The following is a 25,634-nucleotide window of genomic DNA, read 5'->3' as shown; positions in this document are numbered from 1 at the left end:
AAGACTTGTTTTTTTAGCATAAACAAATTTGCTTACAAACAACAAATTCATTGGTCACAATATACCTGGCTCATAAAAAAACATATATTTTTAGTTAATAACAATGATTGCATTTTTCACATTTGTATAATTTATTTGCAAGTTTAGGGTCAAATATATGATATGCAAATAAAATGTCAAGAAGATTCACAATTACAGGAGTCCCAAGTTGCAAGGAGCCATTTCCTGGATGTTTGGTTGAACGGGTATTTTGAACACTTTTTTACTATAGCCTGGTTCTCACGAGAGACCTAATATCCGGATCGGGAGCTAACCGTTAGCACCTGTGTGAGAAAGCCTGATTGGTTAGCGTTAACCGTTAGCGGTATCCGGATAACCCTAACGGTTAGCAAGCGCTATCAGTTAGCAAGTTGAACGCGTTTCTATCATCAACCAATCACACATACAAGTTTACAATTTCCAGTTTCTTATTGGCCAGTGATTCGATCATCATATTCTTGGTATCCGGATCGGGATTTTCTCGTATGGACACACGGCAGCTAACGGTTACCAAGATCTGGATCCGGCTAACCATTAGCTGTCGTGCGAGAACATAGCCTATATTTCACTGCGCAAGGTGACAACCATCACTAGTAGCTAGCATCCAGGAGACAATTAATAATCAAAACATGTAAATATAATGAATTTGCTAGAGATGAGTTATTTTCAAACATAATTATGAATTTCTTGCGGGAGGGTAGGAGGCCGTCTTAATTTCGGAGACTGCCACTCGCAGTGGACTTGAGTCCACTGCAATAAGTTATATATTGTGAAAGCGTAACCCTCAAAAACATTTAGTGATAATGTTATTTATACTTGTGTGTAAACATTAAAAAGAAATAAAATGGTTTAGTTTTTAAATCAGCATCTAATCAAAATAATATTTGCCAATAGCAAATTATATGAATATATAAATTTTAGTATTTTCCCTTTGTTATCTATTTTGAAATTCATTTCATTTGGAATGTTTCATATATTCTTACATTTATATTTGATATACAAAAATCTCCCTCCTTGTCTTTAATCATACAAATCATGTTTAATTATGCAAATAAATGGTCATAAAATTATGGGGTACTTGTCTAACAAAAGTATCACAATCCTTCCAAGGCTGCTTGGTTTGGTTCTAGCTTTGGTTTCGCATTTACTATAGGGAGAGTGGCAGCTGTAGGATATATTTTCTGGGGTTGGGAGGGTGAAGCTGTCAGACAAGGGGTCTGAGTGAGATAAGGATAACTTTGGCGTCATCTGAAGGCCTTGTGACCGTGCCGGGGAATGGTTTGGGAGAGGGCCTCTTATCTCTTTAATGAGATTTTTTTTTAAATATAAGGACCTCTGGATGGCCAGAAATGGCACTTTCAGACTTGAAAATACTGTACTTTTAAATGTAAAGTTGATAAAATACAATTGTTACTATACTCTCAAAGTCAACCCAATAAACAGGCATTTTATTTCATTAGGCTTTTGTTTTTTTGTTTTTGTTCCAACAGTGGTGTATATAGTTTGATACGAGGTGATTTATACTACCTTGCTTCAAGCATTTCCAGTTGGGTGAAATTTTGATTTGTTTAAAACTGAAATTCATTCAATTGTCATCATCAGGAATTAATGTCAAAAATATTAAATCCCAACATGATGGTGTGCATTTCGATACTTAGAGTATGTATCATACTATCTAATCTGAGATTAATCAGTGGACCTTTCGGTTGAAATTCATTCCATCTTAAATTTACATATAATTCTTTTGTTTTGGTAGACTCATAAAAATAAATATGAAAATTGTTGTTCGTATTAGTACCATAAAATGAAATTTCCTAAAAATGTTTGTAAAGAATATTTGAACTTCAATGAAATATGTGATAATGACCATTAACCATTGTCTTCATTTATAAGCAGTACAATTCTATTATCTTTATTAATTTTTAAAAATGGCCCAAAATTAAATTATTTTAGTCAAAGGTATGAACAGCATCTGAAAACACCATACAGAAAAGTAGTCATTAAGATTGGATTAATTAAGCAATTAATAAAGTCTCTTTCTTATGCGATTTTTTCAATCGATGTTTAAGATTCAAATAAATTTATACTAACAATAGCAGTCCAAACAATGATAAATTAATTATATTCCATCAATTCCATCAAGATAAGAACCTATGTCACATTATTAGAATTATAAATTGCACACACTGTACTGTTAGCTATGTATTTCTATAATATCTATATCAATATGAATTTTTATATATTTTTATCATAATAAACTACATGATTTTACAAACATTAAAGCATTATTGTCTATATATGGCAGCTATCACCAATATTCACAATACCCAGATTTGTGAAACAGGAAATATTAGTAGAACTAAGTGTTTCAATCGGACTATACCAATAAATATACCAACAGAATAAAAAGAATTAACATATGTTATTTAAAATAAAAATAAATATACAAAATAAAATTTATTTTAAGAGTATTATTAAGAATTAATTGGATTTTGACAATAAAATTTGGACATATATATTTGAAACATTCTGCAAAAATGTAAAAATGAAAGCTATAAACCATCCATAGTAATACTATTAAAATATGTATAGATATAATTTTATACTTGATACAAATGTAAAAGAAACACAATTACTCATTATTATGACACTCATAATTGCTAAGTGAACAACTAAATTGTAAAAAATTACAATCAAGTTTTTTTTTTCTGGACAATGGACAGTTGGTTCTGGATGCAGTAAAGTGTCAATAGTACACTAGCACAACGTTGGTGTCCAAGTAAATCTGAGCGCCTTTGGACGACTAGTTCATCCCCACGATTGCCTGTAGTAGTTTGCGATAGTCACCGCTGCAATCACCCTCGATGAACTTGAATAAGGTCTTATGATACTTTTGAAGGAATGCTGCTTTCACCTCGACAAGATCAATCTGGAAGATCAATTTTTCATTTTTTAAGTATATTTTTTTATTTTATTCTCATTTAATAAGATATAGGATCAGTTTGGCACAGCAAAGGTTCAATCTCTTGCTTTGCCTTTCGGCAAAGACTTTGCCTATGGTTGTCTCTCTCCACCAAGGAGTGTTGTAATGTGAATAATGTGTGGTGCTTGAAACCTTAGTTGGCATTAAGCACTACATAAGTCTAACATGCTATTATTATTACTATTATTATTATCATTATTCTTATTATTATTACATACAGAAAGCAGCTTAGCTGAGTCAGCTAAACTGGTGGTAGCCACTGTGTGCGCTGAACCATGGGAATCTTTATACAATCTTGATCCTCGGTTCACTTCACATAGCTACTCTTCTTGTGTTTAATTGGCTGGAGGGCTGAAATGCAAGTTTCAATTTAGCACATCCTCTTTTGGATTGCTCTCATATGTAATTTGGCCAATCTGAACACGGTACACTCCTTATGAAAGAGTAGGGGACTGGTTCCTAATATACTGCCAAATTCACCCCACTGGAAATATCCAACCCAATACAATACAACAATAGCAAATGATCAACACTTGAGGGTGGAAGTGATGCTCTTGAAACAAAAAATAGGCCTAGCTTTCCCATCCTAGCAATTTCCGGCCATCTAGAAGTCCCAATTTTCTTTTTTTTAAATCTTGTTTTGGAGGAGGGGACACCCCGTCCCATACCTACCACTGGCTCGGGCCTTCGGCCATCAAATACCGGTGCGCGCTATAGTTACACCCATAAATACTTAGCACCCCAGTCGGACATCTTAAGCCCCCCCCATAAATTATATCCTAGAGCCGCCACTGGTCTTGATGTGGTGTCATCATGACCACATTTAGGCGTTTCATATGATTTTGTCAAATTGAATTTGATAGTCTGGACAGGGCTTTTGGGAGCATGAAATGGTTGGATTAAATTTGAACCTAGGCCTACCTCAGAACGGCTGATCACAATCCTGATGAGGGTACTGTCGTCTGTTCCAGCGCCTTTCATTGACTTGTACAAACGGTCAGCAAAGAAAGCTGGTCGACTTTTAACACACTGAACTGTAGAACAATTAAAAAAAAAACATTCTTAAACAGAAAACTCCTTAACCACATATTGCAACTGAAATTTCTAAATTAAAAGTGAGTAAAAAAACGAAGGGAATGCGGTCCAGCATGACTAGCCTTAATCCGACAAGGTAGTGATTTCTATAGTTCCATTGGTTAACTTTGCGGGTCCCTGCTTCGAATTACGGTATACAAAAACAATGTGATTTTTATGTAGGAATCGTGATAATTTGTGTCTGTTATGATTTATTTGAGGTATTTCGTCAATAAATCATTGTTCTAAACTGTTTTAATATTAATTTTACAGATGATTAATGTCAGACAGTTAAATCAAAGTGTTTTTTTTGTTTTTTTTTAGCCAAAGATGGTAGGCGGACCGCACACATGATTGACATGGACCATAACAGAATTGCCGTATGGCCACATGAGGCCCACAGGCCGCACTTTGCCCACCTTGATTTATATAATGCATTATATAATCTGCAGATCACCTCAAAATGTTATTTAATATTTACAATGATATTAAAGTAATATATATACCTATTGCTTTGAAGCCATCTCGAATATCCCCAGACATCTCCCTATCAATTGAGTTCAAAATATCCCGCTGAGAAATCTATGAAAAAAAAATAAAATGACCAAAAATTATTCACTTTATGAGTTAGTTTTTAGTAGACTCCATCTTAATGTCATCCCACATTTTGCTAAGATTGAAATCAATACTCATTCAGGTTATTTTGCAAGCTATCACCTCCAGAAAATTATTTGGATAGGAAATATATATTAGTGTACAGAATTTTATGTTTTATCTCCTGTCTCACTTCACGAGTGAAACTAAATCACTAAAAAAGACTGAAAGAATAAAAAAAAAAAAAACTGCCAAAATTCAGCTTAATATGGGAGGAAACAGATAACATTAATGTTCAATATCACCAATATCTTCTGTTAATTACGCATACCTTTGTGTATTCATTGAAGGTAGCGCGTAGCTGTGCAAAGTTACGCGTGGCCAAGATAACATTGAAGCGCGACTCATCTGTTCCCCACTTCTTCTCACCCGCCTGGTACAAGTCATTGGCCTCTTTCTTTGCTTTCTCCATGTCAACTGTATTGGTTTCATCACGATTTGCCTGCATTAAAAAATGTATACATGATATTTCAAATATTACTTTTATTTCATAATGTATAATAGATGCCAGCTATATTATGACATCCAACAAACATACATGTTTACCGTAAATGCCTGAATAAGCGCCGTTCTCGAATAAGCACCGCTGTTAAATAAGCGCTGCAGCGGTTAATCAAACGTATAAGAAACACTCTGAGAAACAGGGTTTTAAATACAATGTATACAGTGAATAAATAACGCAATGAAGACACACGCATTTGTTTATAAACAATTATTTACGATAAAGTAGAAGTAGGACCTATGATAGGCCTACAGAACTATGGGAATACATGAAACAGGTAACTTGGGAACGGCATGGAAAGCGCCGCACTGATGCATAAAAAAATTTAAAAAGCGCCGCATATTCGAGCATTTAAGGTACGTACATTCATGCTATTGTTTTGTGCGACCTTCACAACAACACCCAAGGTAAGGGACTAAGCAGGAAGGTCCACTAGCTCTTATTCAACGAATAGCAAAAAGGTGCTTGTAACTCCTATAGAATAGCACAAATATGAATAGAAAATAAAATAAATATCTTGTGCGAGTGTCTTTAATTTTAGTTCGGGATATACCTAATCTATTATATGTGATGTGTTTACTGACTGGATAGCAAGAATCAACTTACCTGACACATCGACACAAGCAGACGCTTAAAGTGGCCGCTGGTCTCACTAACACAATCCTTTTCAAGATTTCTCTTGTACACTGAAAGACAGAAATAATGAGCATTCCATGTCAATGCCTTATTTATTATTCACATGTATTACACAGTCAAAATATTGTTTAAAAATAAATCCACAAAAAGACTATAAACTAACTTAATCAGAATTTGAGTTGACTTACTAGTTTTGTATTCTGTTTTGATGTTTCTTATCTGTTCATTTGTTCTAGTACAAAGTATTTCAATCAGTGTCTGTTCATCAGTCCCAGCACCCTGCAAAAAACCAACCATTAGTAGTAATAATGAATAAATAATAATATAATAATAATTATTGAAATAATAATATTAATAATGTATATTTACAGTAACAATATAAAACAATAATAGCAGCAGCAGCAGCAACAATCTGTAAAGTCACTGTTACTGTACAGTGTATGAAAATAAATACAGACTATTATAGCCACCTCAATACCCTTTGTAAAAAAAATGGCTTATTCCATCATTGCGAAAACATAAAAATAAATTGTCAGCACATGGACATTGTCCATAAGGAAAATGTGTGCAACACGAATGCAAAAAGTATTGCCAGCAACTGTGGGGATATGGTGCAATATTTGAATACTTGTCTAAAGTTGTCTAGACTCTTTGACAAAAAACTGTTTGTATGCCCATATATGGTCATGATGTGATGTCATCCTGACCAAATATGTCACATGTGTCAAATTTTATTTGACACAAACATGTGACATGCCTATATATGGTCATGACTACATCACATAACAACCATATATAAGCACATTTATGATTATACTGCACATGGGCATATAATAGTTTTTTTTTCAAAGAACATCTGAGACTCATGGGTGTATGCCTGTCTCCAAGGGGGGGGGGGGGAGATCGGAAAGGTTGTACGACCCTCCCCCCAACTCAAATTTTGAAAGGTCCACATTTCTTCCAAAGACATTTTTTTGTACGGCCTTTTCACAATGACAAATGAAAAAGCATTGATGAGGTACCAGCAGTGAGTCCAAAAACCTTGCCAATTGCGTGACGTAATCTATCTCAATTCCAGCAATTCTGGAACTGAGCCTGCCATCCGCTTCAAGCTGGTGGCGCTGTAACTGATTTTCCTGTCTCCCACTGAAAAGGTCCAAAAAATTATGATCACAACCCACCCCGAAAAAATCCTGGATACACCCCTGAGTCTAGAAAGAGCTTTAGATTACACTTAGAAATATAAAAAAAAGTGTACTTACTTTCATAGATCTTCGCAGGTTATAGGCATCATAGTATGCTGGAGCCATAAACAATCCTAGCATGGTTTCTTCCAGATTACCACTTAATTCTGACTTAAGATCCTTGATAAGATCCTGAGAGGGAGAGAGATAGTAAAGGGTGCTTAAAGTTAGATGTGAGGCTGCTTCAAAGGTATAGTATTAGAGTTCTCACCACAAAATGAGTCTCATGGTTGGAAACAACTGAGTTTATGGAAAGGTTGTGTCAGAGGTGGCGCCAGGATTTTCCCATCGGGTGTCCGATGTCCCCGACAAAAAAGTGGGTGTGGTCGGCCGTCACACCCAAAATCTCTTGAAAGTGTCCCAAGGGCGAAGCCCCCAAAATTATGACATTTTAGGGGTTTCAAAGGCTTAATATTATTATTTCGATTTTAGAGTAATATATGTAGAAAATACAAATACAATTTTTTTCCCTCCCCAATGAATTGTGGTTTTTCTCCCAGACGGTGGAAGCTCTCCCAGACAGGGGGCCCTGGCACCCACCCCTGCTGGCTTTCCTAGGGTAAATGGATCCAGAGATGTGACAATTTTATTAGTTGTGTATTCAAACATTAAAATCAAAATTTGTCAAAGATGTTGACTTTTGACAAAAACATAGGCTGTCTTCTTATTACTATTCTGCCACGTTTGAAACTAATTGGAATTACCAATTAGTTATTGTATCCACCATAAACTATCTGATTCGTGAACTATTAATTTTGCAAAATTAGCAATTAACATATTCACACACGTACTAAAAACAATAGGCTCTGTCTTATTACCATCTTGCATTCTAACTTATCAAACTTTGGTTATCATGGTAATTAGCCAAAATTACCTGATTAGTGAAATATTAATTATGTAAGTGAGCAATTTGCATATTCACACACATTCCAAAAACAATAGGCTCCGGATTCTTATTGCATTCTGCCAAGTTTGAAACCAATAAGACTTACCAAACTTTAGTTACCGTGGTAACAAACAATTGACCAAACAACAACGACAACGACAACAACATGAAGAAAAATATGGGCAAAAACAATACCCTCACTGGGGCTTCGCTCCTTTGGGGAGGCTAATAAATAAAATTTATATATTAAAAAATAAATACATATAATTATTGTATAATATAAAATTGCCATAATTCATTATACATCACATACCTTGCCATACATGGTCTTATAGTACAGCTTAATTTGTTGCCGTTGGTCATTGCTCCGGGATACAATCAAGTTAATAAGGGCCTGCTCATCAGTACCTAATAAAATATTTATAAGAAAAAAAAAACTTTGTTTTAAGGGTACTGCTGGAAGAAAAGGTGACCAAAGGAAGTCATAGCACTAGTAAGAATTACTTGAAGGTGCGCAACATTTTAAAAGATAAGCTTTGGATAGACCATCTCACAAACCACTGATGAAATAATTAATATACACAAACATATCAAACTCATTCATTATCAATGCAGATCACACAAAAATTAATCCAAAGTCAGACTATCCAACCAATACTTATATGATGTGGAACACCATGAAGTGAAATGTTTCAATGTGAAGTGAAATGATCATCTGTGAAGTGAAATGGCCCATTGTGAAGTATGAGCAACCACGAAGAAAATGATCGACTGTGAAGTCAAACATTTGAAGATGATGAGAAAGGATCCACTGTGAGGTCAAAATGAATGACCAGAAGTGAAACGATCCTATTTCATTTCAGCCAAGAGGGTCACATGATCGACTGTGAGGTCAAAGAGTTGACTGCGAAGTGAAATGAGCAACATTGAAGAAAAGAAACGACTGTAAAGTTTTACGTAAAAAATTTCCGCAATTAAGCCATTGGCTGCGAAGGAATTCTATTTTGTCACTATATATGTTTTTATAGAACAAGATACAAAGATAGATGGAAATGGATGGATGAATAAATGAATATCTCACTCCTCATCATCATTTCCTTGATCTTAGCACTTAACATGTAATACAAAACTAATATAGAAACCAATTGTAATGTTAAAACATGTTTATTGATTCAAATAGAATTTACAGTAACCAAAATTATAACAACATTCTGAACTGAATGTTATTTTAAATCAAATCAATCATTATATTCTTATTGCAATTTTGTAAGCCAAATTGAATGTTAACAATACTTCCTGAATAAAGTGAAACAAGAAAAACACATTCAGATGATGTATGGATATAAAAATAGTTAAAAACCTGCAATCTTATTTTCTGAATACACAAATAAAAAATAATCATTGTAATTTATTTATTGGCACACCCATGTATGTTTATGGACATACTGTATTATTAGATTACCAGATGAAATGCCTGTCAAAAAAACAATGAAAGACTTAAACGAAAATTACTGTAAAAATGGCCTGTAGGCTGAATCAGAAATTCAAAAAGATATAGGACATGTAAAACAAACACTGCAACAAACCATCCTGACTTGAACGGAAAACAATGGAAACAAATTGTGGAATGCGTAATGTTGAAAGAAGACAGAACATATTAAGAAAGAGATACGCATACATATAATATACTTTAATCTAGGACTGAATTTTTTTTAGAATATAAAATAAATAAAATATCATTTATATTATTATTTTATTACTTTATTTATATTGTTCATATTATTATCTTATTTTAATTCATATAAAAGTATAAAATCATTTTAATTACTCAATTGTAATCCTTAAAAGAATATAAAATGATTCAAAATAAAAGATTCTACACAATAATTATTGTAATATATTTTTTGCATAAAATTATACAATATAACAAAATGTATTATTTTAAGATTGAAGAACGAGCTTATTCCTGAATAAAAAAACAAACATTATAGTATTCTGAACCTGAATATAAATATATACTGAGAGAGGATCCCACTGTGGTATATGTATCAGTGTGCATCATTGATTTGAAAATATTATAGGTGTTCTGTATTTATAAAAGTTTATTTATTAAAAGTATATATTTGACTAGTAAATGATTTTGCAATTGCATGTTAAATTCAAATTCAGTATATAAAAAGGCACATAATTATCTTAAATATTAAACTTTTAAAGTGCTGCTGACAGCACTAGAATTTATTATTCATATATTGGTTAAAAAAGATTAAGTACACAAAACACACTAAGCAATTTAGATATACCATGGATAAAACAAGGTGGTAAATATAATATATATGATTGACAGTAAACAATGTTTGGAAGATACAAAAATGCATATTTTTATTTAAAGTGTAGATGATAGCAATAGACAATTCATTCAACTGTTTTAAACATGAGCAAGTTTATATAGAGAGTTTATATATAATATATACAGGTAGTTATATATTTAATATATTTTAATGTAATTTAAACATTTGCAGCCAATGAGAAACATTCATTTAAATGCAAGAGAAATATAATAAAATATAACTGACAGTCAGCAGAATAGGAAGATATGAAAAATTTATGTTTTTTAAAAGTGTAAGTGGTAGCAAGAGCATTTATTTAATTGCTTAAACATTTAGGGAATCTATATACTACAATAATTCTTGCACATATATAAATGAGAGTTTGAAGTTTAGATAGTACATAGCATCATTAATTCAATTGCTTTTAAATTTTTTAATAGTCAAAATACTATAAAATGTTTGCAACCAAACAAGAAATAAGTACAACGAAACCATTGTATTGTTGACAAAACAATATTTATTCACTTAATTGCAAGAAAAACATAATAAAATATAATGAACAGCAAGCAAAATTCTGATATGGAGATGTATGTAGACGATAGCAGAAGCATTTATTCAATTTCTTATGAATATGAGCAAAAAATAACTATGTATATAAAATGTGTACGCACAAAAAATTAGTAGAAAGACACCATTGTATTCAGAAAGACGTTTATTCATTCAAATTCATGGGGGAGCGCAATGAAATATAGTTTGCTGTATGAAAAATGGGCCGATATGGCAATGATTTAGCACATCAATCAATGGACCTTCCCATAAATCTTTTCCCTTTACGATATTAAGGAGCTATCGATTACACGACGATGGTAGGATGCAGAACTTAATGACATCACTGAGAGTCACTGTGCATGCAACAACATTATGTTCTCCATGCCGCGTGGATTCTAGGATGCAATCTGGCCAAATCTATGTATGCAGGGAACGTATGACGCCCATTAGGATGGTCATGCGTCAGTGATTCCGTTCTAACGTCGCCTAACAAATCGAAAGCTCCGTATTATTGCTAAGATGACAGGTAAGCATATGGGACAGCATGTTTGTTATGGAACAAATATGTATCCCTAGCACTGTAACACTACGGAAAGATCCATAGCTTCAAACATGAAACATGAAGTTTATAGTATTAATCGAATGTGATAGTGTACAATCTTCCTTCCTCTAATCATCATCATAATCATCATCATCATCATAATCATCATCATCATAATCACAATCATAATCAAAATCATCATCATCAATATCATCCACATCATGAGTAGGTTCAGTTTCCTCTTCCTTATAAGGACAGCAATTGAGATTTGTTTGTAAATCTTTATCTTCCTCAATATTGTAAGTTGGACCAGTTTCCTGTTGGTAATTAAAACCGCAATGGACATCAGTTGTCTTTAACTCTTCATCTTTCACAGTATTTTCTGTCAGTCCAGCTTCCTCTTGGCAAATAAAACTGCAATGGGTATTATCTGTCTCCAACATTCCATCATTCACACTATTATCAGTCAGTTCAGTTTTCCCTTCATTATCTACAACTGAAAGATAGCATTGTCACATAAAAGTATCGTTGTCATGTGGAAGAATTGCCATAAAAGTAGTAGATTGATCTAATGTTGAGGGGCTCCCCTCATGACAATGATGAATAATATAAAATATCATGGAAACAATTATAATTCTATATCACAAATTCAAATATAATATAAACATAAGAGTATTTTTATAAAACATATATACAATCATCATATAAACAACACTTTAAAATACATATACAAAGTACAATAGACCTAATAAAAAGATAAGTAGATAACAATAAAATGATAAAAAATGTTTATTATAATTTAGTTAGAATAAGGATCGCAATGTAGCCAGGCTTTCATAATGAAAAAAGAAACAAACGAGAGAGCAATTGAAGCAAATTCCAAAATCTTTTAAAGCCTTAGTTCTAGTTGACTTTCAACTTAAGTTGACTTTCAAGGTAAATCATTGAATTCCTTGACAAAATGCGAAAATTATGGTGCTCATATCTAGTATGTAGGCACATATGTTGGTATTTGTTTCATATGTTACTACATGTCTTGTGTACAGACTCCAATGCTTAAGTGCAGGCTGTCTAGTTTGGATGGAGCAGACCTCTATGTAGTCAAGTGCTTATACTACAGTCACGATATTTAAAAAAAATACAATAAAATTTAACATGAATAATTAGTCACATACCTTTCTTTAGATAGGAGAAGCCTTTCTCGATAGCTGGTTCTGCAATCTTCCCTATATGAGATAATATAATTATATCAGATCCTCAGTCTCTACAACGCCCGAGGACTAGTACCAATGAGTATGATTAGGTCCGCGCAGATGGACTTCTGAACCTCACTCTAAATTGTTGTTGTTCTTGTTACCAGAACTTTAAAAGCGTCCAGCGTCGCCAGTTTTGAACGGACGTGCAGGAAATTTTGTACACATACAGTAAACTAGAGGTGGTTTCCTATTTTTAAGTTGGACTCCAGGGTGCCCCATACGCCAACAAAACGGGGGTTTCAGCAAGGACTGTACATTACATTACAATTAATAGGACATGTTGCATGGATGTGTTCTAAGGAAGAAAATGTCTGAAGTTCAAATTGCATCTTTGCATTTAATTTTCATTATTTTCTCAATTTGTACAAATTAATAAACATTCTTTATTTATCTTCTTCGCTCTTCCAATTTTTTTTTGTCAAACAGGTCTCAAGTATCTTAGAATGTTAATTTATACAAAAAAAAATAAAACATGGAACAACTCACGACCTAGGTTCCTTACAACACAGCGTTAACTGACCACGCCATTTATGTGTCCTATTAGTGGTAGTAATTAATGGCAATTATGAACCCTTGCTGTTTTCTGAGGCAAATACATTCACTTCAATTTGCCATTTTTTTTTTTTATAAGCATGCGCAGTAAGGAATTTTGTAGTTGAAAATCGCAATTCACGCGAATAGATTCACCTATATAGGGACAGCATTTACGCCAAAAAAAATGAATAGAGGTAGCCAGTTTAATGCGCGATTCAGTGGGAAGTCTCTCTTGTTTTTACAGGTTTCCAAAATCAAAAAATTATAATGCATGTACTAAATTGTCTAATTTACATTATCCTTATAATTAATAATGGAGTTGAGCATACTAAAATCAAACTTCTTCAAGACATAAGATACCACACACGTGTACGATTTAAGCAGGCTTTGCTGTATCGATGCTACTACGCACACACATGCACTATGTAGGATGATAAATAAGGGGCACTATTTTAATAATTAGCATACAGGTTTGGTCTTTACAAGCACCTTATTGTATTCTATGTAATTTACTTTAAAATTGTTACAACACCTTGTTCTCTGTTTGACCGACTCGTGCTACAGTCAGTAAATTTATTCACAGCATCCTTCATCAGTTGCATCTTGCATCCAACCGCAAAACCAGGCCCGAACCCGGTTCTAAAGTCATGACAGTATTATACAGAAAAACAGACAAACTTATTAACTGTCTATATGATCATCGTTGTATTGTGTGGATGGGTTGTAAGTTTTAAGACAAAAGTTTTACTTCCAAATTTCCATGAACAGTGTTTTGTTTCACTTCACAGTGTATCAATTCATTTAATGTCCACTTGTTTGACTGCTTAGCCGTCTGTTGACTTCACGATTGATCATTAGCAGGGGGTCCCAAGTTGGAAGAATCTATTTCCAATTAATGACATTAGGGGCGCAATATATTCCATCAGGAAAAAGTTTAGGTACCAAACGAAGGGCCACGCCCACCTCAGGCCCACCATGATTGGGGCTGAAGTGATGACATTCTTTTAGAATAGGCACCTTTAGAAGCCTGGAAATGGCACTGTCAGAATGCAAAAAATAATTGGCAACCAAAGTTTAGGCATGAATAAAAAAAAAAGATTTGTTTTTTACTGAATTTGCGGGAGATACAGTAAGTGAACTTCCGGGAGATTTTTGTGGGAGTGCGGCAGACCATACAAATTTCCGGGAAACTTCTGAAAGTTCCGAGAGATTTAGGACCCCTGCATTTGACTTCACAATAGACCACTTCACATAACGGTTGAGTATTTGACTTCATAGTCGGTTATTTCACCTTAAGATCAATTGTTGACTTCATTCATTTGACACAACGGTTCATATTTCACTTGACTTCAAAAACAATTGTTTGACTTAAAAGTGTATCAGTCCACTTTGCTCTCTTAATGTATTGTAAAGCCCATCATGGTCAACCGCTTCACCAGAATGAAAAGTTCGGCAAATTGAGCATTTATAATACACTATATTGTCATAAAATGCTAACCACGTCCTAAAAACTATTCACCCAGTCAATCACAGCACTTCTGTGTTTCACAAACTCTTCCCCTATCTCAAAAACTGTTCAACCTAATATTACTTTACAATTTTAAACAATAAATAACCCAGACTCACCATGCAGAAAATAGCTTACTGTTTGCATAGGAGTGGAACAGTTGAGTTGTTGGGATTTGAACTTTAAAACTTGAGGTCAAGGTTTGAACCTTGGCTGTGAGTTTTTATTGTACTTCCGCTAGACACATCACCTATGGTTGTCACTCTCCACACAGCAGTATTAAGTAAAAGTGTCTTGCAAATTTTGAACCCAGTGTTAAAACTTACCTGCTCCTCTCATAGCCTTACGCATCAAATCACAATCTTTCTCTGCATCAAATGGATGAGCTGGCCTTACTGTGCCATGAGATTGGAAGGGTTGTTCTCCCATGGAAAGCTTCTCCATTTGCTTATGCACAGGCTCAGTGACTGGAGCTGGAGCCTAGTAAAACAAAAGTAAAGATGTTTTAGGATCCTTTTATTTTGTTTTTTATGATAATGTAAAACTGTCAAACGCTCTGGCATTATAGGAGGATAGGAGCAGGAGTTTTTTGGTGTGAATCACACTAAAGTCCGAAGACTTGTTTCCAGTGGGGTCCTTCTGGTGGTACACCTGGAGACAATCCCTACTCTTTTCCAAAGAATGTACTGCGTTCTTTAACGTGCACATGGGCCATACTGCACACAGGACCAACGGCATAACGTCTCATCCGAAAGACAGTGCACTATCGCAACTTGTATTTCAGCCCTCCAGCTGAAACACAAGGAGAGGCAGCGATGGGAATTGAACCGGAGACATAGAGATCTCCACGGTTCAGTGCACAGAGTGGCTACCACCAGTTTAGCCAACTGAGCTAAGCTGCTCTCTACATAAATGCAACATTACGACGCACGCTCTACGGATTGTCTTTAATGACGATCCGTTCAGGTTGCGATCGGCAATCAGCAGACAACGTCATGTCGTCTAGCACTCTCAGATTGCGGAGTTAGGGGTCATCGTACGATGGTCGCACAACCATCATACAGAACAGTGGGTGACTGGCTTTAGTCTCCCATAAGACGAGGAGGTTATCCCGGAAATCCAGAAAATAACCCATTTCCCACAAATTCATTAAATCTACATGTTTTTACTACAGTATTATATTACTGCTGTATTATCTTTTAATGAACGCTTGTTTGAACAGATCTCCCAGAAATAACTTCTTCCAACTTTAGACCCTTCAATATCATTATTAAAAGTTTGATTTTACTGCAATTGCAAATCACATAAAGCTGACACATAAGAATGGAATAGTAGCAAATAATTCTGACAATAGTTATTCTTAGAAAATTACAATTCTATTATACTAAAAATAACATGCAACAAACATAGGAAGATCTGTTGTGACTGGAAAAAAAAATTGTACCAGTATTTCTAGAAAGTAAATATCTTTTACCTGAGGTCTTGGGTTGTCTGCAGGAGGCTGTTGATAGGCCGCTGGGGCTGTATTATACATAATAATACAAATTTTATAAACTCATATTTCTTTCATTAATTACTAAAAATAAATAGATCGAATAATCAATCAACGTGATCAATCAATGCGATTTTACTATGAATGAATTTCATATAAAGCCAAATGGCAATAAAAATAGGTTACCTCTAATTAAAGACCCCCTCCAATTAAAGACTACCTCTAACTAAGGGTCAGTTTTCTGCTACTGCTACCCCAAATGGACATACATCTTTCATCTATATCATAATTATAATTATTATTGTACAGTAATTAAAGACCAAAACAGCTGGACTATGAAAACCCTGGTCACAAAAGGCATCTTCAATTGGAGGGAGGCCTTTAATGTGAAAATTACAGTGTAGTCTCTGTTCTCACCTGGCTGTTGGACCGGCGGCTGGCTGTATACATTAGCTGGAGCAGGTGGCATCTGCTGTCCATACCCCTGTTGTGGTGGTGGTTGTCCATACCCTTGGGCAGGTGGTTGTTGCCCGTATCCTGGTTGAGGGTAGCCAGCTGCTGGAGGAGCTCCATAACCGGCTGGAGGGGGCTGGCCATATGCTGGGGGCTGCCCGTATCCTGGAGCTGGTGGCTGGCCATATCCAGGCTGTGGGGGGTAGCCTCCTGGTGCAGGAGCAGTGAAACCGGGAACAGATTGAGGGGGTGGAACTGTCAGTGAAAAAGACAAGAGAGTACGGCAAAATATAAGAAAATTATAATATATATTGTGAAATTGGAAAGCTGTGAATGTCTCAGAAATCAAGATGTCATCCTTTTAAAAATTCAATATATGGATAAAATTTATTCTACATTATTATTATACTGTACATTTATCAAGTATAATAAATCAGTCAGTTTTCAAATATGCAACATAGCCCTAATAATAACCCTAATTAATTCAATGGTATTAAACCTCCAGTAGAAATATTATATATCAATTAATGCAAACATTCCATGTGTGAAAAATAAAGCAAACAATTCTCAATATAATACGGTATTCTTCTAACCTACTCCTCCTGGATAGCCACCCCAGCTTTGACCTGGTGGTGGTGGCGGTCCACTTGATGGGGGTGGACCTGCTCCATAACCTGGCTGTGGTGGGTACGCAGCTCCTCCAGGCTAGTAAGATAAACAAATTGAGCAAAATTCTTTATCAGAACTTCATTTTTAATCAATGACACCAACTTCAACAAGAACACTCGCCCTGGAGGTTCTGGGAATGCCCAAGAATTAATGATCTTAAAATAACCACTGTATGTTTGTGTTTCACTAAAGTTGATGGAAACGTTTTCATTATGGCGGCAACCTTTATGCATTTGGAGTATGGGATGGCCGAAAGGTCCACTAATTAATCTCAGGTAAGATAGTATAATACATACTCCAAGTATCGGAATGCACACCATCGTGTTGGGATTCAATATTTCGACATCAATTACATCATCATCAGGAATGATGGAACTAGGAAAAAGGTTTGACAGTTAACGTGTTACAAAGAATTAATGATCTAATAATAACCACTGTATGTTTTTTTCTTGTTTCACTAAAGTTGATGGAAACAATTTTCATTATGGTGGCGCCTTTCATGCATTGGCATATGGGATGGAACTGCAAAAAAGGCTTGACAGTTAACGTGTTAAAGACTTACTGATCTCAACCAGGAATAGAAAAAAGGTAATTCTAATGGAGCAGAAAATTAATAGAATGTGTTGAGAATGGTGCTGCCTTTTTGAGGGACATTCATTCGGGAAAAACAGATAAATTCCTTGGGGCGTTTATGCGAGGGAGGCATTTATTCCAAATGAAGCTCTAGAGGAACAAGGGAGATTATTCAAATGTGGCTTTTTATCCGAATATACAGTATTTGATCAATGAATGATACAGTACATTATAACAATACTGAAAACTTACAGGATAAGCTGCACCGCCTTGTGGTGGATAGGCACCACCTGGTGGATAAGCCCCACCTCCACCTGGTGGATAAGCCCCACCTCCAGGTGGATAGCCTTGCCCAGGATAACCATAACCTCCAGGTCCAGGTGGTGGATAACTCATTTTAATTCCAAATTGCTTTTTCTAAAAGTTAAATCTTAAAAAAAGTAAAAGTAAAGATTAAATACATGGTAATGAATTAAAAGTAAGTATAAAAAGTATTACATTAATATTTGAAGCAAAAACTGAACATTGCAAAAGTACCAAATATTTTTGACAGTGTCTGATGTTGGTTGCTCATCTCTGGGTAAAACTTTTAAAGTCCAATTAAAATTATGCTTTTTATGTTGGTGATTATTGAAGTATTACATATGTTTAAAAAATGATTGTAATAAAAAATTTAATTTTTGGTTTATAAATATTAAAAATGACGCTTTAAAATATTAGTATAAGCCCCGCCCACTGGAGATGTTCACTGAAGTGTGAGTAGAGCTGATGACGTAGACTCGGTATAACAATCAACAATGTAATACACACATCGTATAGCGCGACATATGAAAGAGATTCAATTGGGAAGTACTGAAGGAAGCAAAGAAATGGAGCAGCTTTATCAATTTGAGCCACTAGAAAGCGAATTTGAAGAAGAAAGAATTGAAGACCAGGCCCTGTTACATGTTTAAGTGTTCAGGCCTGTAGCCAGGGGGTTTTTAAGGTTCGGGCAAACTCCCCTTTTCTTGCAAACCCCCTCTTTTCTGGCAAACTTCTCCCGCTCGAATTTCCCAAATGTGTCCTCCAACCCACCGATCCACCAACCTAGACCCTGACAGAATGTTTTTCTGCAAACCGTTTTTAAACTTAACTGCTTTTATAGCATTATTGAGACACATAAAACACAAAAATCCTCAGGCTTTAAGTGTTTTGCCGACCCCACCAGAGCTTCGACCCCAGACCCCACGCCCGTAAAACTCCCCCCTTGAAAGAACCTGGCTATGGGCATGGTGTCATGTAGGGTACAAATCTAAAGTTCTGCCCGTATGTATCAAATGAGGATTCTAAGGTTTACAGAGGGACAAATGAGCCTGGTCTCGAAGGACAAAGGTAAAACATTAAAATTGTAGATTTTTCGCACTTACTGTACACCGATTATAGCCCTGATTTTATCAACTACTGCGAGACAATTCCTAGATATTAATTCTAGAGGGTAAAAAAAGGTCATGGAGATGATAAACCCTTCATTGTCTTTATTTGCTTTAGAATTCCTCTAAACAATGTATTTGTGTGCCTCACTAAGTATAGGAATTCATCAGAAATTGAAACTAGTACTATTTTCATTAATGTATTCTATTACTAATTGATAACAATATACAGTAGACAGAGTAGAATACAATTGAAATAAATATGAAACTGAAACCAGAATTTAAGGTACAAAAATAGATTTAATGTATTATTTATGTTATAAATGTGTTTGCACTTCAAAACAATTGAATAATTAATAAGCACAATGCTAGTTTATAGAAATACTGTATGATTCAATGTTAATACAAAAAGTAACATCATAGGTCATAAGTATAGTTTTCAAGAAATCAACATTGACTTTAACCACACAGTACTGTTTTTGTTGAGGTAATATGTGCAAGTTGGGAGCAGTCAATTCTGGGTGATCTGATTAAATGTGCTTTCTTTTCATTTTGCTGCACATACAGTTACTAATAGTGATACCCATCAGCACTGACTTTTCATGAAGCAATTGATAATAAAGCAGTAAAAATATGCAAATACTATAATTATGAATTTGGTGAAAATGGGTTATTTTCCAGTCAGAGATACTGTACTTGCTTGCGTCAGTGCGAGAGAGCGTCCCAATTTCCCGGAAATTTCTGAGAGGTGTGGGAGATTTGGGACCGATGTAACTACCGGTAAACGAGTACCCAAAAAGTTTGAAAAAAATCTATCTGGATTTGTTTTAAACTATTTTTTTTTTGTAGACTAATTCCGATACATTATCCAAAATAATTATCCTAGTAGAGAAGTGTATGTTTAATTAAAGCATCAAGATTACAAGATTTGTATAATACAAATACTTGATATTTGATCAGTTTCTTGAAAGGTCATGTTCTAAAAAAAAATATTCAACTTTCAAAGATTGATTCTGTAGCTGCAATATAGGAAGATGCTTGAATACTGGCTGACCAGCCTCTAAAACAAAAAGATTGCTTTTGACAAAAATATAATACTGTATTTTTTTTTTTTTTTACAAAGGAGTACAAATTCTTTTAAATATGTTTATTTTATTTTTGTTTATTTCCAGCCGCAAACAATAAAAACACAACAGTTAACTTAAAAACACGAAACACTTGAAACATGAATAAGATACAGTAAAATAAATCAGGGCCTGAGTATTTAGCTTTAAAAGTGAACTAAATCACTGTCTTAAAAAAGTGCTCCAAAAGGATGATTACACCAACAATCATTTTGATACTGTAACCATAAATTTTAGCCCTGTGGTTACACAACTTACCAACTAAACATACATGGTGTGATAGTATACAGAATGTTCATGAGTGCAATGGAGTAGAAAATTTCATTTGGTGAAAGACTGAATGTTCTATTCAACGAGGCATGTTTCGGTAAAAGATTGATTTTTCTATTCAATGAGGCATAGACGAGTTGAATAAAACATCCAATCTTTCACAGAATGAAATATTCTACCCCGCTGTACGTATAAGAAACATTCATTAATTGTTTTATACAACACGTAGCTGTATCTCTCTGGATCGCTTGTATGCTCTTCTTCGAATACAAGGACTTATCTTCCATTTAAAGGCTAGCATAAAACCGGCCTACTGTAGGCCTAGACCTAGGAATCGATCAAGTTCAGGTTCAGGTAATGATAGATTTAAATCCTCACCGGGGAAGCTGGCGAACACTCCATACGGATAACTGCATATTTTATTGCGTTCTTTTATTTATTCAGCATAACTTTCATTCAGTGATTCCTCCTAACTGTCTTCGCTCAAAAGTACAAATGGCCGAGTACCTAATGTCCTATTACCAACCTGAATTCTGAAAGTCACTGTACTTGGCAAAATCGTTCACCTTTGATTACAAATTGAAGCTTATCAACAAGACATTGATTAGCAAGTACAATTTTCAATGGTACAGTAATATCTCCAACTTTAGAATCAGAATATTTTAAAATCAGGTAGGCCTATATCCAGACATTTAAACTGAAAAATTACAGTACTGTAGTAGACACATTTTTAAAATAATAATTAATGAAACAATTATTAAAAATTACATTTATTATAGCACATATTACCTCTACAGTATAAAATATTGCTAATTTTGCATGAATTTAAAATTGTGTCAATAAACCACCAATTTCCGTACAAAAAAAAAACCAAAAAACCACCAGATATTCTTCCGACATGCATTATAGCCCCATTCCCGGCAAAATTTCAGTTTTTAAGAAAAATCTAATTTTTGTATAATGTTATAAAGATTTATAAACATAATACGGAATTGCTAGTTTAAATGAATTTAGACATTCATAAGAATGAAAAAAAATGTAAAATAAGACTGAAATTTGATTTTTTTGTGTTCCACATAAAAAATAAATGCGGATGAATTTTTCATGTTGATTTTGCGATAGGTCGTGAGAAGAAATATCGTAGGCGCCGAAAACATTAGCCTATACAATGCTGCTAGGCTAGGCCTAGCCTTACCTCAATTTAGGTTCTGTTATCACACATAAAAACGGCCGACATGATATTTTCCGTTGCTAGTATTGACACTTGTGAATATAATATTTCACAGGAATTATTTCAAATTTGTTAAAAAACTAATTCTGACTGAGATTTTGACACTTAAACAAACAAATCTCAGCCTAACCGAACGACCGCATTGTACGAGATGCGAAGTACAAAAAGTAATCTCATTAGAGAGGGCGCACTTTATTGACTGTATAAAGTATAAATAAAAGTGAGTGAAAGTTAAAGACAGAAGTTTAGGTTAGGCATTATGGATATGGCTGAGTGTGAGAAAAGTGTGGCACCTCTAGATGACCGTATACGTTTAAACACTATACACTTGCACGGGACATCAATGATATTACAAAAATTTATCGCTATGCTAATCATTTCATTTTTAGTAAATATATTTTGTAGCATTCCATGAGCTTATGCATGCAGTAAAGAAATGTGTGATTACTTTACAAATGTTTGCAAGGCCGTAGGAAAAACACTTATTGTATGACTTTCACGCTACCGTGTGTAGTTGTCAAGAGTGCTTACGATACAGCATGACACTTCCAACTGTATAATTAACTACAACTAGTTTCTCTTTACACTATGACGATAACAATCAACAATAAAAAGCTAAAAAGCAATTGTTCAATAAAAAAAATAATAATAACAATTCAATAAGGATTTATCGTGTATACAATAAGAAAATAATTTCTCAAATCAAATCCAATGACATCATAATCATCATGGGTAAATGATAAAATCGTTGCAGGCCCGTAACCAGCTTTGGTAATGGGAGGGGGGGATCTTTTTCAATCTGAGTGGAACTTTTGGGGTCCAGGGGTTCTTTCGAAAAATGTTGAAAACCATGACCGCCACCTTTAATTCAAAATGCTCTTCTGGTGTGTTTGAGCTGCTTTCAAAGGAAATACCATTTTCGTGAATTAAAACTGAATCGATTTGATATGTGCAAATATTTAAGAATTGGCAGTAGGCTATACCATGCCATATTGTTAGTAGATCAAATGTAGAAGTCTACAGACAGGATCATATCATATACAGCATCATCATCATCTTCCTTTACTGTGCAGAACGTCTTTTGAGTATAGTCGCACATAAAAACTACAGTGCATGCCATAGGATTAGAAGGCCAAGGCACACATGTAATAAACTACTTACTATGTTACTTTAAGTAATGATGGTAGAATCGATAGTGATTTATGAAAGATTATGAAAATAGTGACAACAAGGTTGCGTTTTGTGCTGTACTCCCTATACTGTGTGCGGGTCGTCCGATCCCCCTCCCCCGGTTACGGGCCTGCGTAGTAGTAAAACGAATTTATCGTTTTCACATGATTATGACGTCATTTGATTTCATTTGTGAACAAATCATGCTAGGGCCTAGTGTGAAAACTTCTTCTGAACAACTGCTTCATAGCTTTTTATAGTTGATCGTTATCGTAATAGTGTAAACAGGCCTTAAATTAGTAGAGGGCCTGGCCTAGCTAGAGGCTACGACCTAAATTAAATTAATCCAAAATAGAGCAGGAAGAATAATTTGTGGGGCATCTTGGGATACATCCAGCATAGAAGTCAGAAACCAACTTAAATGGAAAACACTTTTAGATATGCAAGCTTTAAATCGCAATATATTTGTAGAACAACCCTGTGTTGATCTGGGCCTCCGTGGATAAATAAAGTTGAACTGAACTGAACTGAACAGATCTAAGCTAAGGCAGGCCTACATTGCTGTCAAATTCACAGTCCTGACACCTTGAAACAAAAATGATCACAGTTTTTTATTATATGATTTTTATTAAGATATTGAGATCAACGATCCGCCATATTAACATAACAATGTTAGAATTATTAAATTACAGTATCATGTATGTAAACATTCAGGTGGAATTACAGCAGAGTTGGGCTAGCCTACTGTACTTGATTAATTATACTGAACTAAAATTGATCAGGGGCCTGGCTGGCGATTTGGTGAACCAGCAGTGCGCACCGGGATTGATATCTCACGGAAACTGTCAGAAATGGGATGGGCTCCTCAAAATCCACATTCATTTCCAACCACTTCCTTATCATTTAAGGAAACAGAAACCATAGGCATCAACAAAATCTAAGGCACACATAGACACACTTTTAATAATGAAATTTCAGACATACAAGTAAAACCTACGTGAATATTGTTGCTGTAAAACAACCTAGCCTCAGCTTTTCATGCAACGTCGTTGAGGACGGACGAAGCCAGCAGAGTTCCTAAGTAGCAAAGCAAACTGAAAGAGCTAGTAGTAATTGGAATGTCGAGCGCCCTCTATAATAAAAGATAGAATTTTTCTCACAAAACACTAGTAAAATCTCAATATATAGGCCTACAGTATTTTTTAAGTTCTGTAAACAAAATTACCTACAATTTTCCAGTAATGTAAGTTTTCCAGTAAAATACCAAGGTATTTTAAAACACCTTGTTCAAAGACATGTACTGAGTCAAAGACATTCAAGTATGATTTATAAGCTCTTTCGGGAACGTGGCAGCAGGGGGAGCATTATTGGTCATAAAAGAATTTTCAAATAACATGGGAAGTCAATAAAATCCGGCTAATATCCTCCTGAATGTATCTATGGCCGTTTTTTTTTACGTAAAAATAAAATAATCAAGGTGTCATTAAGGCAAAACATTATGGATACGATTTCTCGCCGGAACACCTATTTATTTAGGGACGCTCTTACGAGAGTCGGTCCCGATGTACTCATGCACAGGTTAATATGAATGGAAAGAATTAATTTCATGTAAGGTGATAAGAATTTTATTTTATATTATTTATTTATTTATTTATTACGAGTAAAGGTATGAATTACAGCCATTTAAGACATTTATTCGTGGTGATAAAGAGTTCCAGAATGTTGGGTAAGAAAGGAAGTGTGTGAACGAGCGGTTGTGTGCGTGGAAGTGGATAGTGGAAGTGAAGACTGTTTAGTTGAGACTGCAGTGGATTTAAAGTTCTTGTGAAATGTGTTGTCAACTGAAGGCGGACTGAGGAAAACTACTAGTTTTATAGTTTTACATAAAGCGACCAACATTAAAATAATACAAATCATATAAAATATTAAGCAGTTGTAATTTAGAAAAGAGATCAGGCGCGTGACTTGCTTTTGGATAAGGATACTTTTAATATGAACATGGAGGGTTCAAATAGTATGAAACTAGTATTTCCCCTAGCGAGATTACATTAATTAAGGTAAGGTATAAAATGAGATTATAATGACTTTAAGGATGTACGTTAGTGTTGAAACATCGGGAGTTTTAAAACGATACCGGATTGCGAGAATGGTTGTACAGATGTTGGAAATGAGGTCCCCAATAAGTATAGAAGAATGGGACTTAAAGATGTATTGTCCCATGCTAAATACAAAAAAAAATCATAAAAATATTTATTCTTTTTACTTCTTGCCCATTTTGAAGTACTGTAACATAAAAGTTATCAACTTGAAAACAGTGTATTCAAAAAATGTCTACCCATCAGTTTACATCGAAAAATGATAGAAACACTTCCAGTCACATGGAAGTGTTTTATTATTTTTATTATAATTTTTTTGGTTTTAAACTCAGGGTACACAATTTTTAAATTCAATAATTTGTATGCACAAGTTAGAAATGTGTATGCTATTGCAATATGTGCAAGTTTATTTCAA

At 34.6% G+C, this 25,634-nt stretch overlaps 1 protein-coding gene across 2 annotated transcripts; it reads right to left on the bottom strand.

Moving 5' to 3' along the window:
• Window positions 1-1,449: 1,449 nt before the first annotated feature.
• On the bottom strand, window positions 1,450-24,248 carry LOC117123312 (annexin A4-like). 2 transcript variants are annotated; one of them, XM_033269196.1, is made up of 14 exons: window positions 24,121-24,248; window positions 18,172-18,349; window positions 17,271-17,382; window positions 16,642-16,932; window positions 16,207-16,253; window positions 15,059-15,212; window positions 8,332-8,426; window positions 7,151-7,264; window positions 6,077-6,167; window positions 5,859-5,938; window positions 5,022-5,192; window positions 4,603-4,678; window positions 3,944-4,056; window positions 1,450-2,968 (listed from the first exon to the last, which is right to left on the bottom strand). In XM_033269196.1, the coding sequence occupies exons 2-14, from the start codon at window positions 18,313-18,315 to the stop codon at window positions 2,843-2,845; spliced, it is 1,614 nt and encodes a 537-aa protein (XP_033125087.1). In that variant the 5' UTR covers window positions 18,316-18,349; window positions 24,121-24,248; the 3' UTR covers window positions 1,450-2,842. The 2 variants fall into 2 exon arrangements, with proteins under 2 accessions (XP_033125087.1, XP_033125088.1); XM_033269197.1 differs by having other exon boundaries at window positions 24,108-24,217.
• Window positions 24,249-25,634: the final 1,386 nt, after the last annotated feature.

Source organism: Anneissia japonica, unplaced genomic scaffold (assembly GCF_011630105.1).
Source record: "Anneissia japonica isolate Jap-2015-1 unplaced genomic scaffold, ASM1163010v1 scaffold287732_len518695_cov146, whole genome shotgun sequence".
Taxonomy (NCBI): domain Eukaryota; kingdom Metazoa; phylum Echinodermata; class Crinoidea; order Comatulida; family Comatulidae; genus Anneissia; species Anneissia japonica.
Note: the sequence above shows the minus strand (reverse complement) of the source record. Positions and strands in the feature narration are given on the sequence as shown.

What these genes read in the sequence shown, in the direction of transcription:
- LOC117123312 (XM_033269196.1), bottom strand. Translation starts at nt 18,315, where the DNA reads ATGAGTTATCCACCACCTGGACCTGGAGGTTATGGTTATCCTGGGCAA. An exon ending in TGGCTATCCAGGAGGAGTAG is followed by an intron (nt 16,933 to 17,270) that starts GTTAGAAGAATA and finishes TTTCACTGACAG; the next exon opens with TTCCACCCCCTCAATCTGTT. An exon ending in CAGACAACCCAAGACCTCAG is followed by an intron (nt 15,213 to 16,206) that starts GTAAAAGATATT and finishes TTGTTTTACTAG; the next exon opens with GCTCCAGCTCCAGTCACTGA.